The following is a 14264-nucleotide window of genomic DNA, read 5'->3' as shown; positions in this document are numbered from 1 at the left end:
TTTTGCTTTATTGCATCTTGGTGAACGTTTCATATGTATTTCTGCAGTTGTTAATGTTCCATGAATGTCAGGTCAAATTAGTTAATAGTATTGTTCCGACCTTCCGTGACCTTACTTATTTGTTGTCTGTTTGTTCCATCAATTATGAAGAGAAAGGTTATGGTTGTGGATGTTTTTGTTTGTTCTGTTCTTCATAAAAAACTTATGTTTGAAACACTGTTATTAGGTATACATATTTAAGATTGACATCCTGCTGAATTTCTCCTTTTATCATTAGAAAATATTCTTCTACTTTGTTAATCTATTTGTGTCTAAATTTAAAATGCATCTCTTATAGAGAGTGTATATAGTTGTTTCTTGCTGTTTTTTTTTTCAGTGTTCTAGGGTTAATAATATGCATCATTAACTTATTTAAGTCTGTGTATAGTCAGTATTGTACTATTTCACATTCTATACCTGACACTTCTTCCTTTCTGCCTAATTACTCTTACTCAACTTCTGTATTCTTTGTGCTTTTGTTGTATCTTTTTTTTTTTTTTTTAAAGATAGTCTTTTATGGAAATTATAAGAAGAATAAAGAATGTATACTTTTATTTTAACATGTATTATTTCTGGTATTCTCTCTTTCCTGAAGATCTGAGTTTCCATCTGGTAGTATTTCCCTTCATGCTGAAGAAACTCCTTTAAAATTTCTTGTAGTGTGTATCTGCTTGAGGAAAATGTATTCTAAATGAATTCTGTAAGCTGTCATTTATCTGAAAATGTCTTTTATTCTTTGTTTTGAAGCATATTTTCACTGCATGTGCAAAGTTGAGTTGAGAATTTTCTTTGTCTTCCAACTCTTTAAAAATGCACGGTCATCTTCAGGCCTCCACCGTTGACATGAGAAGTTAGTGTTTGTACTGTTGTTCATCTGTATGTAGCATTGTTTCCAGGCTCTCTTAAAGGTTTTCTTTTTATCTTTAGTTTTAAGCAGTTTTGACCATGATGTGCTTAAGACATTATTATTTGTGTATGTGTGTGTGTGTATTTATCTTTTTGGGGGTTTGCTGAACGTTTTGGATCTGGTAAGTGGTGTTTTTCATCAAACTTAATAAAATGTTAACTATTATTTCTTCAGATATTTTCTTCTGCCGCATTCTCATACTCTTCTTCTGTGGCTCCTGTTAGACACATGTTAGACTGTCTGATACTGTCCCCCAGATCCCTGATGCTGTGTTTACTTTTTTTCAATCCTTTGTCTTGTTGTTCTTCAAATTGGTAATTTCTAATGATCTGTCAAGTTTATGGACTCTTTCTTGTGCTGTCTCCAATCTGCCATTAAGTCCATTTAGTAACTTTTTCGTTTTATTTATTGAACCTTTTTCTCCTAGAATTTTCTTTTTTCCCTCCCGTTTAGTTCTTTTTTAGTCTTGATTTCCCTGCTGAGAGTCTCATCTATTCACATATTCTCAATTTTTCCTTTTTAAAATACATCTTCCTGCTTAACGATGGGGATACAATTGAAAAATAATAAAACACGTCTTCTTCAGGGATTCTTTTTTATTTATGATAGCTACTCTAAAGACTCGCTAAATGCAATCAAATATCTGGACCACCTTAAGATTGCCTTCTAATGATTTTGTTTACTTAGGGTTCACATTTTCTTGTTTCATTAAATGTCTAGTAATTTTTTATTACATATTGAATAGTGTCAATGACACATTGTAGAGATGCTGAATTTAAAAAAAAACTGTAAAATGTTGATTTTTCTAGCTCTGTCTCTGTAGACAGCTTAGTTACTGGCTGATCACCTTGTGTAAGCTTGTTTTTGAAGTTTTTAGAGCAGATCTGTGGAAAGCCTAAGGTGTTTCTCAGGCTTCTCTAACTTAGTAAGACTCATCCTTAAATACTTTTTCCCCTGTGGATTTTATTAGGGCTTGATTTTAGGCTTTGTTAGTATGGATCTAGAGTAGGCCTTCTTCTAGGGTGGCACTTTTACTTCTACACTGAGGCCTTTCTAGTGCTTCAAGCTGATGCCTAGGGTGTTATGAGTTCTCTTTGCTCTGACTGGGTTGACCTGCCACTACTTCCCTGCACTGCTTGACCTCTAGTATTTCTGTTCTGTCTTAACCTTATTGCGGCCACTTTCTTCTATGCCCCAAGTTCTGAATTGGCTAAGGACTCTCAGAAAACCTCGTACAAACCTCCGTGACTCCCCTCTGCACATGCCCCCCTTCACCAGCACTGCTCTACTTAGACCCTAGCTTGGCAGACTATAGTTGGGAAATTGTCCCCAGACAGAGAACCGGAGTTATTGTGGACTCACCTGTTCCTTCACTCAGAGGTCACACTCTGTTAGTGAGTATGTGCAAACAGGTGTATCGTTTTATCTAATTTAATAGTTGTTTATGAGAGGAATGATAACCTGGTACCAATTACTCTGTCATATGGAAAGTTGAAGTCTCTCCCAGTATGCTTATGGACTGAATCATTGCTCTCTGATCTTGCCTCCCACCCTCAGTCATCCATTTACTTTTCTCTTCACAAGGGAGACAAAGTCAGGGTGAGGGACAGCAGAAGACAGACCTTACTTGGATCTTGCTCCTATGTCATGACCTTGGGCTTCTGAACTGGAAAATTAAAGGTGGTGTGAAAAAGCACAATATACTAGGGGTAAAGTAGTAATGCATGCAGGACTTTCCGTGTTCGTATTTTATGCCACTGCTTATACATTGAGGTGTTATAGAAACAGGTGTCAGGGAAAGGGACGACTTAGATACATCTTCAAAACTTGTTTGCTGTTAATGACTGCCCTTCAGATTCTGGTGAGATAAGATACACCTAAACTTGTAACTTCTCATGAGCACTGTCATTAACAGGAAGAGATTTTCTTTGAGTATGGGTTTAATGGGGGTTGGGTAATGTTTTGTCCATCTGGACCTACCCAGAAAAAAAATCATGTTATTTTTGTTCTAAATTCTAGTGTTTTTCTTTCTTTTTAAGCCTGAACTTAAAAAAAAAATGGATTTTTTTTTTTGATAGAAGAGGATTCTCATTAGGGAAATAGTTTATGTGATACTTAGTCATCACTTTGGAAATTTATCTAGAAAATATTGTAAGTGCTGTCCCATACTTGGAGCTTATAGTTCTATATAAATATGTCATAGGGGCCTCAGAAGAACATTAGACTTTTTTTTCCTTGTTACTATTCCCTAAAAAATACAGTATAACAACTGTTTATATAGCATTTACCATGGATTAGATATTATAAGTAGTCTAGAGATGATTTAAAGTATGTGGGAGGATATGCAAAGATTAGATGCAAATATTACAGCATTCTATAGAAGGGACCTGAGCATTTCTGGATTTTGGTTTCACAAGGAGCTCTGGAATGAATCCCTCACAGATACCTAGGGACAACTCTTAAATTTTCTCTGAAAATGTGATGGCAGCTTAAAGCTTTAATCCTTTTAAAGTCTGTGAGAAGTTTGCTTCTTTTAGTTCAAGTTGCTGTTAATGTTGTTTGTCATGGCTTCACTTTTTGTCCTGTTTTCTAAATTGTACCCCTCAGTTGATGACTTGCTGTCTTGCCGGTAGCCTCTATGCACTATACAGTTGGCTTCTTACCACATCCTCCCTTATATTTAACCCTGCCTAACAATCTGCTTTCTCTACCTTTTATAAACATTTTATTTAACTTTTATTGTGGCAAAATACACATAACACTTCTCTTCTTTTAGACCTGGGCTGGTAAGAACTGCTAAAGATGTTTTTTAGAGATTTATGGTATGACAGATTCCACTGGGATTTCTGACCTTCTCGGTCATGCTTGTCTTGGGGTCACCACTCCTTGGCCCTCTCCCATGGCACTTGTCCCTCATTCTGCTCATGCCCCTATGCCTTCCCAACAACTTGCCTTTAGCTCTGGGCAGATGTCCTTGCTTGCACTCATCACAGAGAACAAGAAGGCTCTCTGCTGTTTTGTGCTCATGCACATGCCTCTTCTCTGTCTTCACCTCCTGTCCTCCAGGCTTGGAGGAAGAGGACCTAGCTCCCATCATAATGGGTTTCTTGTACACTCTCCCTATCCGTCTGGATGCTATGCCAGCATTTTCCCTCCCCTACTCCTCCACCTCCACATTTCGTCTTTCTTTTCCTTTCCTGCAGAAATACGTGCCCAAGTTGTTCCCATCTTAAACACAGACACATGAAAAACAAGGATTTAAGTTTTCTCTATACCACATTTTCCTTTGTTCCCATCTTAAACACAGACACATGAAAAACAAGGATTTAAGTTTTCTCTATACCACATTTTCCTTTAGTTTATCCCTATGTTTTTTCCTTGATAAACAACTACATACCTTGAAAGAATAGTCTGCAGCCCTTGTTTTCTTTCGTTAACTTTGCATTTCTTCTTTGGGCCGCTGGAATCAGGTTTCTGCTCTCACTATTAAAGTCACTGGTTCCCTGGTTGCCAAATGTAAGGCCCTCTCTAGGCCTCATTTTACTTGACCTTTCTAAAATATTTAATGCTGGCCACTTTCGTCTTTATGAAATCCTGCTTTTGGTTTCTGGGATGCCACTCTCTGATATTCCTGCCTTTGGTCCATTTCTTCTCCTTTGCTGTCCTTCTTCCTCTGGCCACCCAGCTCTTAAATGCTGATCCTCCCTGACTCATCTCCCTTTTGATAGTCTCATTTATCTGCATGGTTTTAATGACCATATCTACACAGGTGATTCAGAAACCTGAATCCTCCACCCAGATCACTCCTTTGAGCTCTAAACCCACATAACACAATCCTTTTAACAATTCTACAAAATAGTACTGTTTCCCACATTTATAGGTGAGGAAATTGAGGCTAAGACAGGTAACCTGTTTGAGATCAGTCAGTGGAAAAGCCAGGATTTTAACCTCTACCTAAAATCAGGCCTTTAACTCTATTAATCAAACATCTCCACCTGGTTATCTGACAGATCCATCAAATATATCATATCCTACACTGAATGCCATCTCATAATCCTGTTCTCCTTCCTTGCCTCAAAAAAAATTAGAAAATGTGAAAGCCTATATTCTCAATCTCAGTGAATGACATCCCTTCTTTTCAGTTATACAAGTTGGAATGTAAAGGGAATTGACATAGACTTTTCTCTGTCTCCTACCCTGCAGGTCCATCTAGCCCAAGGGAGTATCAGTTCTTGTGCATCTACTTTTTTAATGTGACTTGTAATTATTCCCTCCTCCTTATTCCCACTGCTACTGACATAGTTAAGAACTTTATCTTGACTGTTATTGCCATTATAGTGACAGTCTAACTCACTCAGTGCAACTGGTTACAGGCAGAGCCCAGTGTCACAGTGACAGTGTGTAAGTCTCACATTGTCTGAGCTGAAGAACCAGGGTTTATTGTTTTTGTTTTTTTAATTTTTAATCTGTTGCAGAAATTTTGTAGCATATAAAAATTAATTAGAAAAATGAAATGAAAAAAGACATACAAAATAGCTCAGTTTTAAACATTATTAAATTCAACACACATAAAAATTACTCTGTCAAATTGTCATAAAAGTTTTTGGGTACTAATAGTCTATGTATATCCTGTCCCAGATGGGTCACACTTTGCACATTGGCACTGGTCCACAAACAACATTGAGGAGTGCTAGTTCACAGTATCTGATGAAAAGAAATGTCTTCAGTTCTCTTAGATTATAACCACATGGGCCTATGTTATTTAAAACTGAAACATTTCAGCTAGAAAGTTCTTTGCTTTGGCTTATAGATAGCTGATGTATATGGATTTAAGAGGTTTTAGAAAATTCTGTGTTTCTTTAGGATCCCTTCTTTCAGTGGGAATAAATCCCATTGATCAAGGGGTAATCATGTGTTACATTACAATTTAATGCCAAAATCAAGGTGTACTGACTTAAGAATCAAATCAACATTTTCTTAAATAGGCTTGAAGTACCTTCATGGATCTTCATGGGATACCTGTAATAAAAGTGATTTTCCCTGATTTGATATATTTAACTTGATATGATTATGCATACCAGAAACAAAAAAAACCTGTGCTTCCATTGCGCAGTAAAATGCAGCAAATGGGTTGATGTGATCTCCATTTCTGAAAGATTAAAATTCTACGTAGGTATTATTCTGACTGGGAGTGAAATAATAAAAGTAAGTTATTTGGATTTAGGCAGGCATCTGACTAAGCCCTTGTCAGAAGATTTGAAATTAATGACATGAAGACAGGAGATGCCAAATGGTCAAACTGTGGAATATCTCTTGGCTATAAATGGCATGGCTGAAGAATAAAAAAAAACCCCAGCAACAAAGTTCTAAGGGGATGGAATTGAGAGATGGGAATGCTCTAAATATTAAGCTGAGATTGTATCTGGAGTTAGTTTAGAAATATCGTAAATAAAACCATACTGTGCAGAACCCATTGTTGTCTGTATTAGGCCTGACACAGAACAAAACACATGGGGCAAATGCCTGAGAGCATAATCTTCCCATGTGTGGTAAAAAAAAGTCAAAAAAGGCCTTTTTAGACATTTTTAAATTAAAAAAAAAAAATAAGCTAGTCTACAGCACTGTGCCAGGCACTGAAAAACTACTGCAGAAACTTTCTAATCATTAAATGTTTTAAAAGCAATTTTTAAAAATTGAATACAGCAATATTTACTGTTAATGAAGTGTATGACCCCAAACACTATTAACTATCAAAACAAAACATACTTTTTTTTTTTTTTACAAGAAATTGGGGCACTATAGGAAGTTTAGGAGATTATATTCCCAAAAGCAGGATGTTAGAACCCTTCTTCTTTCATAGTAGATGGGTAGATGGCATATTGCTAAACTTGTACCTAGAAAATGATTAAAAGTTTTATTCAAATAAAAATTTTAAAGTAGCATAACTTGTACAAAGTTCAGGTTGGAGAGGAGTCAGGAAAAGGCAACCTCATTGTGATCCATATGCTCCCCAAAGCAGAAATGGGTGAGGTGAAATGAAAAGAGAGTTTATTTTTTAAAGGTAATAAAAACAAAGGAAAAACAAAAAAGATAACTTCTCTTAATTTATGTTGTAGCAAGTTAAGCTGAGGTATGGAATACCAGGTAGTCACCAGGTGGATGGGCATGGGAAAGGGAGATGATGACACTGCAGGCAGAGGAAACAGAAAAGAAAAAAAGACATGTGGAGGATGGTGTGGAATAGCTGCCTGACCTGTGCTCAAAATAGTAAGCAGTTTGGGGTGGCCAGAGCATACTCAGGAATGGTATGGTTAGTGCTGGCTGGGATCTGACCATGGAAGATGCTTATACCAGTGCCTCTCAAACTTAAGTGCACGTGAAGCACCTGAGGATTTGTTAAAATTCGTACTCTAGGAGGAGACTTCAGAGGCTGTGTTTCTAATAAGCTGCAATGTGATGCAAATGCCGCAGGGTCACGGGCCACACTAAGCAGCAGAACTGCAAATGTTACCCTAATACTTATCAGTAATTCGTTTTATGGATGAAGAGTTGCCACCATTACAGTGTTTGTTGAATAGCACAAAATACATAGCATTTATCTTAAGCTAGATATTCAGTAGTTTTTTGTAAGCTTTGCTCTCCTGATGGTGAAATAATACTCTTAGCAACTTCATTGCCAGGTATTAAATAAATAATTCAGGGCTCTCATCTTTTATTGAATTAGTTTGGGTAGAGGGATGCAATATAATAATGAAAACAGCGTAAACTTTTGAATCAGATTTTTAGACCTGGGCTTTAACATTAGTTTTATGACTAAAATAGCTGTGCGTATGACTTTATGAAGGTGAATTATCTCTTTTTCTATTTTCTCATGTCTAAAATAGAATACTTGCCATTTTATAGGATTGTTGTAAGGGTTAGAAATGAGATGTATAAAGTGCCTTATAGGGAAGATTAGTGGAAGTTTCAATTTGGTAATTTTTGAGATCCCTTAAAAACTAAAATTGTATGAATTTTAAATAAAGAAAATTCAATGATCTAATCTGAGGAAGTACTGATATATGGGGGATTATCTACCCTTCTACTTCTAGAGTCTTTTTTCTCAGTGATTTTGACAAATCGGATGGTGTGGTTTGTTGTAGTTTGTAAAAGCTCCCACTGAGATCCACTAACACTCATGGTGTGCAGTATGGTGGTTTCCCATGGAAATATGTTGTACTACTCAAAGCCATGGAAGCATGAAAAACAGATTGAATTATAATTTTATCTGACTTTTATTGTCTTTTGGTCTTTTTAAAAATTCTTTCTTGCTTATGGAAATTTCCTATGTAATTTGTTGCTTCCCATTTGCTGTGGGACAGAAACATTCCTCTTTCAGGGGAAAACAAGAACCCATCCTGTTGCTTAGCCACACTCAGTCTTAGAGATGGGCATACCAGCTTGTGGTGCTCCCTAGGGAGAATGAGACTCAGGGACGAGACCCACAAGTACTTTGGAAGCAGGTCTGAGGCCTGTTGGACAGAAATTCTGGGATCCCAGTGCCCAGACACCAGAAGGGGAAGCATGGACTCTAGGTGGGCACATCCCTTTAATCCTACTGACTCCTCACCTGGTGGGAACAGATGTAGTCAGAGGAACGCCAAAACAGGGCCCTCTCAAGGCCAGGGCAGGGTCCCATGTTGTGGGGCAGGAGTATATTAAGGAAATTACTATGTTATCTCAGATATCTTTTTAAAAATATAATAGCCTGTTTATTTAACTTTCTTGTTTCATAACTGATATACTTTTATTTATGTTTTGGTTTTTAATGAATGACTCAATAATGGCATAAACATCTTATTTAATTCAGTAGCTCTAAGATGGAAATAAGTCTTAGTGACTGAAAAAAATTCTTACTTTAAATGTGGTCTAGCTAGAAGACATGTTATTAATATTATAAGCTTTTTTTTTCTGACTCTGCCTTGTTTTTATGATTTGGTTTTTTAGATCGGCTTCAGCTCCCCAGGAATATGATTGAAAACAGCATGTTTGAAGAAGAACCAGATGTGGTGGATTTAGCCAAAGAGCCTTGTTTACATCCTCTGGAGCCTGATGAGGTGGAATATGAGCCCCGGGGTTCCCGACTGCTGGTGCGGGGTCTTGGTGAGCATGAGATGGACGAGGATGAAGAGGATTATGAGTCATCAGCAAAGTTGCTGGGCATGTCCTTCATGAATAGAAGCTCAGGCCTTCGGAACAGTGCAACTGGTTACAGGCAGAGCCCAGACGGGGCTTGTTCAGTACCCTCTGCAAGGACCATGGTGGTCTGTGCTTTTGTCGTTGTGGTTGCTGCTTCTGTAATCATGGTGATTTACTTACTACCCAGATGTACCTTTACCAAAGAAGGCTGCCATAAAAAAAACCAATCAATTGGACTAATTCAGCCAATTGCAACAAATGGAAAATTGTTTCCATGGGCACAAATCAGGCTTCCCACTGCCATTGTGCCACTACGCTATGAACTCAACCTACACCCGAACCTAACCTCGATGACATTCAGGGGTTCTGTGACAATTTCAGTTCAGGCTCTTCAGGTCACATGGAGTATCATTCTTCATAGCACAGGTCATAATATTTCAAGAGTGACCTTTATGTCAGCAGTTTCAAGCCAAGAAAAACAAGTTGAGATCCTGGAATATCCATATCATGAACAGATCGCCATTGTTGCCCCTGAAGCCCTTCTAGCAGGGCACAATTATACGTTGAAGATAGAGTTCTCGGCAAATATATCTAGTTCTTACTATGGGTTTTATGGCTTCTCCTACACAGATGAAAGTAATGAGAAAAAGTATGTAGCCCTCTTAAATGATTCTGGTTTTACATTCTGATAACTTCTGCAATATAGATCCCTTCGCCCACACCAGAGACACGAATTGTGATTTTCTTTTAAATTTAGAAGGTTATATACAAAATAGTAGAATGGTGATTTAGAAGAATATATTATCTCTCTTAATCAAAGCCTTGAGCATATATCATGGTGGGGTGGAGATGGGGTGTGCTGGTAGAAAAGGATGGATAAAGATTACATCCCAAAAAACTTGTTATCTTGAGTTTTTCACATTTTTAAGATGAATCTAGCTTTCTGTCACCTCATGAAGTCTGTTGGGAAGCAGAGTAAAGAGTATGAGTTATTCTTTAAGACCTATTTTCCTAATGTGCAGAACTTTTAGGAGGTACTTAGTGAAATACAGAAAGAGGACATGAAGTGTGAAGTGTGGTGTGCTTCCATATATCATTTTTAATATCCTTAATCTTTACTGATTTGTTATTTTTAAAATGTCAGTCTATTTTGGATTTCTGGTGGAAATTTTTTTTAAGGTCTAGGAGAGACTTAATTTGGTTCAGAAAAAAAGGTGAGACAAAATATAAAATTATTCAGCTCCCTATTTCGAGTATATGTTTAGTACTTTAATCTTAGCATTCATAGCATGTAGTTTGAAATTCTGGGAAGATGGAGTTCACACAGTATGGAGGTTATTCTTAAGTAGCAGTGATACCAATTGTCTTGTGCACAAAGTCCTCACTACATCTGCTTTATGCAATTGGATCATCCTCTCATTATTACTCTGTAAAACAGTATGTGAATTACTGATGCTGACCATTTGGCTAATGTATGTTGACATGTTAAGAGAAATAGAAATGAGTATTCTATATCTAAAGGAAACTTTTTGATCCTTCTTAAATGGAGAAAGACAAAGCAAGATCCATAATTCTATTCAGATAAATAATTTTTATTTTATTTTCCCTCTATGTAATACTTTTAAAATAAGTGGCATACTGGCCCTGCATGTCAATTCTTGCATAAGATCTGGCATTAAACACAAATGTATAATTGCAATGGGAACTTGAAAGTTCTTGCCTTTAGTTCTCCTTCTGTAATGCCTGTTATCCCCGGGAAATGTAAGATATACATAAAAACAATGTTCTTAGTATGCAAACAGACTTTTAGGACATTGACCCTGGAATCTTTGTACCCATTAACTATTTAATGGGAGGAATAAATGTAGCAGAGTAAGGTGATTTTTGGTATGGCCACTTGTTGACTCTTGCCATGGGCTGGATTGAGTTGTGGAAAATGTCAGAAAAATGGAATATGTTTCTTTAAAATTAAGAGTATTATAAAACAGTATTTTATAACCTATTAAAATAAATGAGTTAGTGAAACTCTGCTATTCAAAACAAAATAAAAGTTTCAGTAAAATGAATCCCCTACGTGATAGTACATCCTGACTCCAGGTAAATGTTTAGATTATTCATACCTTTCAAGATGGCTGAAAACTGTAATTCAAAGCTTTTTTTTGGTCTTTTTCTCTTTTAATTTTGCTTAGTTCTGTTAGAGAAGCTTTTATACATTTTTCTTCTCTGAGGTATGATTAGAATACATGTTTATACTGGTAGATAAAGTAAGTAAGGGATATATTTCTTGTTGATTGGTAAACCATTGTATGTAAATGTCAGACACCTTGCATAGACACTGCTTGTTGTAAGGAACTTTACCTTTTTTACCCATGTGATCTAAGAGATAGAGACAATCAGTAACCTTGGAGTTAAATCTAGAAGTTGTTTATGATAGGCTTAAAGTCCTAGATAACAAACTGATACTAAGAACTAGTAAACAAATTCAGGATAGGGATGTGTTTCAGCAGTTCCTCATTTCTAACAGGATTTAATTCAAGACTGTTTTTGATCTAGCCCTTGTTTTTTCTTTCTCACAGTTCTCACCTGCCATGGTGAACTTTCTGATGATAATAATGGCCAGTATTCACCTGGAACTGAAGGGCTGGAAACTGTTCCAGGCATCTCACATGTTGAGTCTTTTATTCTGTCAAACTCACTAAGAGATAGATGTTAACATTATATTCATTTTACAGCTAAGGGAGCAGAGGCACATAAAGTAACTTATCCAGCATCTCATGGCAAGCAGGTAGCAGAGGGAGAACTCAAACCCAAGGTCATTTTAACTACAGAAGCCACATTCTTCACCACCATGGTGCACTGCCTCTCTAGTTCATACTTGCTTTCCTTTGTACATTGTTATCTCCAGTGCTTAAAATTCTCTTATCCACAGTTAATTTGTAATTATCTTGAACACTACTTGATAAAGTGTTGAACTTTAGTATTTCAGAAAGGAAATATACTCTCCAGTGAAAGAATAAGTTTCAAGTTATTCAGCATAGATAGAACAGATAGATTATAAGTATTATCAAGCAACAGCCCTCTCAAAGGGATTTTTATGTGAGATAGTTACGATTGGATCTCTCAACAGTTTACGGTTTTATTTGCCTTAGTGTGTTATGATCTAATTTTTATTCAATAGTGGTGGGTCTCTCTTGTATGAATAGTAGGGATAACATCAAACTTTATTCCCTGGTCCCTTATGCTTCTCTTCCAAAATCTTCTGTTAACTAGATAAGAATGTTGGGGGTGGGTTGAAGAAATGAAATATTAGAAACATAATATGTGTAAATTGTTTCATATATGTTGATTGCTACTTTTCTTGCAGTTTACCCAATCCAATAGCAACAGTTATTTGGGGACACATCCTTAACAGAAAAAAAGCAAAAACAAAACAAAACAAAAAAAAAGTACACTAATTTTAAGTGTGGAAGAAGTTAGGACTATCCTGCATTTGTAATAAATATCTATTAGGGACCATGTGATATACAAGTAGTTTTTATTATAAATAGTTTCAGTTGATTCTAACAAAAATCCTAGTATTTAGGACCATATGGTATACAAGTAGTTTTTATTATAAATGGTTTTATTTGATTCTAACAAAAACCCTGGTATTCAGCAGTGGATTCTATCTCAGTCCTAATTTAACTAATAAGGACATTGAAATGTATGAGATGTAGGATACTGATCTGCCCAAAGTCATGTGGTTAGTAAATTATAGAGTCTGGGTCTTCTGACTCCAAATCTCATACTCTTTCTTTTCTCCTTATCTTCTAGTAGTAGAAACTAAGCCTGAAATAAGAGAAGCTACCACCTCCAAAGTGGTGGTTGTATATGTGCTATATTGATTGGTACCTGAAATATGCACACCAGGGCCATATTTGCCGGGATTATAGCCATATTGGGATTCAAGATCTCCCAAGTTCAGATCTGTGTTATTCTTTTACTTAACCGAAAATCTACATTTCTCCTTGTTTCTTTTTATGCTTTTCCACCAACCTGTAATCAAGGACTTTTTTTCTTTTTCCTTGAGACAGCATCTTGCTCTGTCACCCAGGTTGGAGTGCAGTAGTACAATCTCGGCTTACTGCCGTCTCTGCCTCCCAGGTTCAAGCGATTCTCCTGCCTCTGCCTCCTGAGTAGCTGGGATTATAGGCATGTGTCACCATGCCTGGCTAATTTTTATATTTTTAGTAGAGATGAGGTTTCACCATGTTAGCCAGGCTGGTCTTAAACTCCTGACCTCAAGTGATCCACCCACCTTGGCCTCCCAAAGTGCTGGGATTACAGGCATGAGCCACCTGGCCTGGATTGTAATTGAGGATTTTTCTATGTGTCATATTCTCCACTGTTGCTGGTATGCTATAGAAAGAGGAGGAAATTTCTTTTAATCTCTGAGGAGAGTAAAGGAAACAAAAATACTACAGGACACCTAATGTTTTCAGTCTTCATGAAAATGCAAGCTGTGAATTTGAGGTTTAGTGTTGTGAAGCCAGAGTCTGTACAGATAATTCGCAGCAATTAATGATCACCCTTCTTAATAATCTTCCATCAGAAACCTTTTTAAGACCTCAGTGCCCAGTTGCAGCCTACCTTTATGGCTTCATCTCCAGCCACACTGGGCAGCCACCCCCACTTTCTGCACATGCACTGCTCTCTTTCCTTGTTCCCAGACCAAACTGAGGATCAGGCTGCTATTTTTTTGCTGCCCAATAATGAGATGCAGATGAATTGGGAAGAGACCTTTTATTTCTATAACCAATTATACAGGGAGAAGGCCTGGAAATTATTGCCAGGCCAACTCAAAATTACAAAGTTTTCCAGAGTTTATATACCTTCTAAACTATATGTTTACATGTAAGTGTGCATTTATCTAAAGACATAAGTGATTAACTTCTTTTAATCCATAACTAAGGTCTGAGTCTTGAAGACCTTCCTCTGGAGACTCAGTAAATTTACTTAATCTAAATGGGTCCAGGTGCTGGGTTGATTACCCTTATCTTGTCTCCTGCTAAACCACGGAGGTTTGGGGAGTTCCTTCAGACCTCCAGTAATTGTCTGTGGAGGCCTGGGGAGTTTTCTTCAGACCCTCCAATAAGACGTA

The 14264-nt window shown here is 36.9% G+C and overlaps 1 protein-coding gene across 1 annotated transcript in view; it reads left to right on the top strand.

The window, feature by feature from the left end:
- The window catches only part of LNPEP (leucyl and cystinyl aminopeptidase), a 112436-nt gene that overhangs the window by 38045 nt on the left and 60127 nt on the right, over positions 1-14264 (top strand). The window contains exon 2 of the mRNA XM_010357238.2: positions 8933-9773. Coding sequence (XP_010355540.2) covers positions 8933-9773 — 841 coding nt within the window. The remainder of the gene's footprint in view (positions 1-8932; positions 9774-14264) is intronic.

This window comes from Rhinopithecus roxellana, chromosome 3, assembly GCF_007565055.1.
Source record: "Rhinopithecus roxellana isolate Shanxi Qingling chromosome 3, ASM756505v1, whole genome shotgun sequence".
Taxonomy (NCBI): Eukaryota; Metazoa; Chordata; class Mammalia; order Primates; family Cercopithecidae; genus Rhinopithecus; species Rhinopithecus roxellana.
Note: the sequence above shows the minus strand (reverse complement) of the source record. Positions and strands in the feature narration are given on the sequence as shown.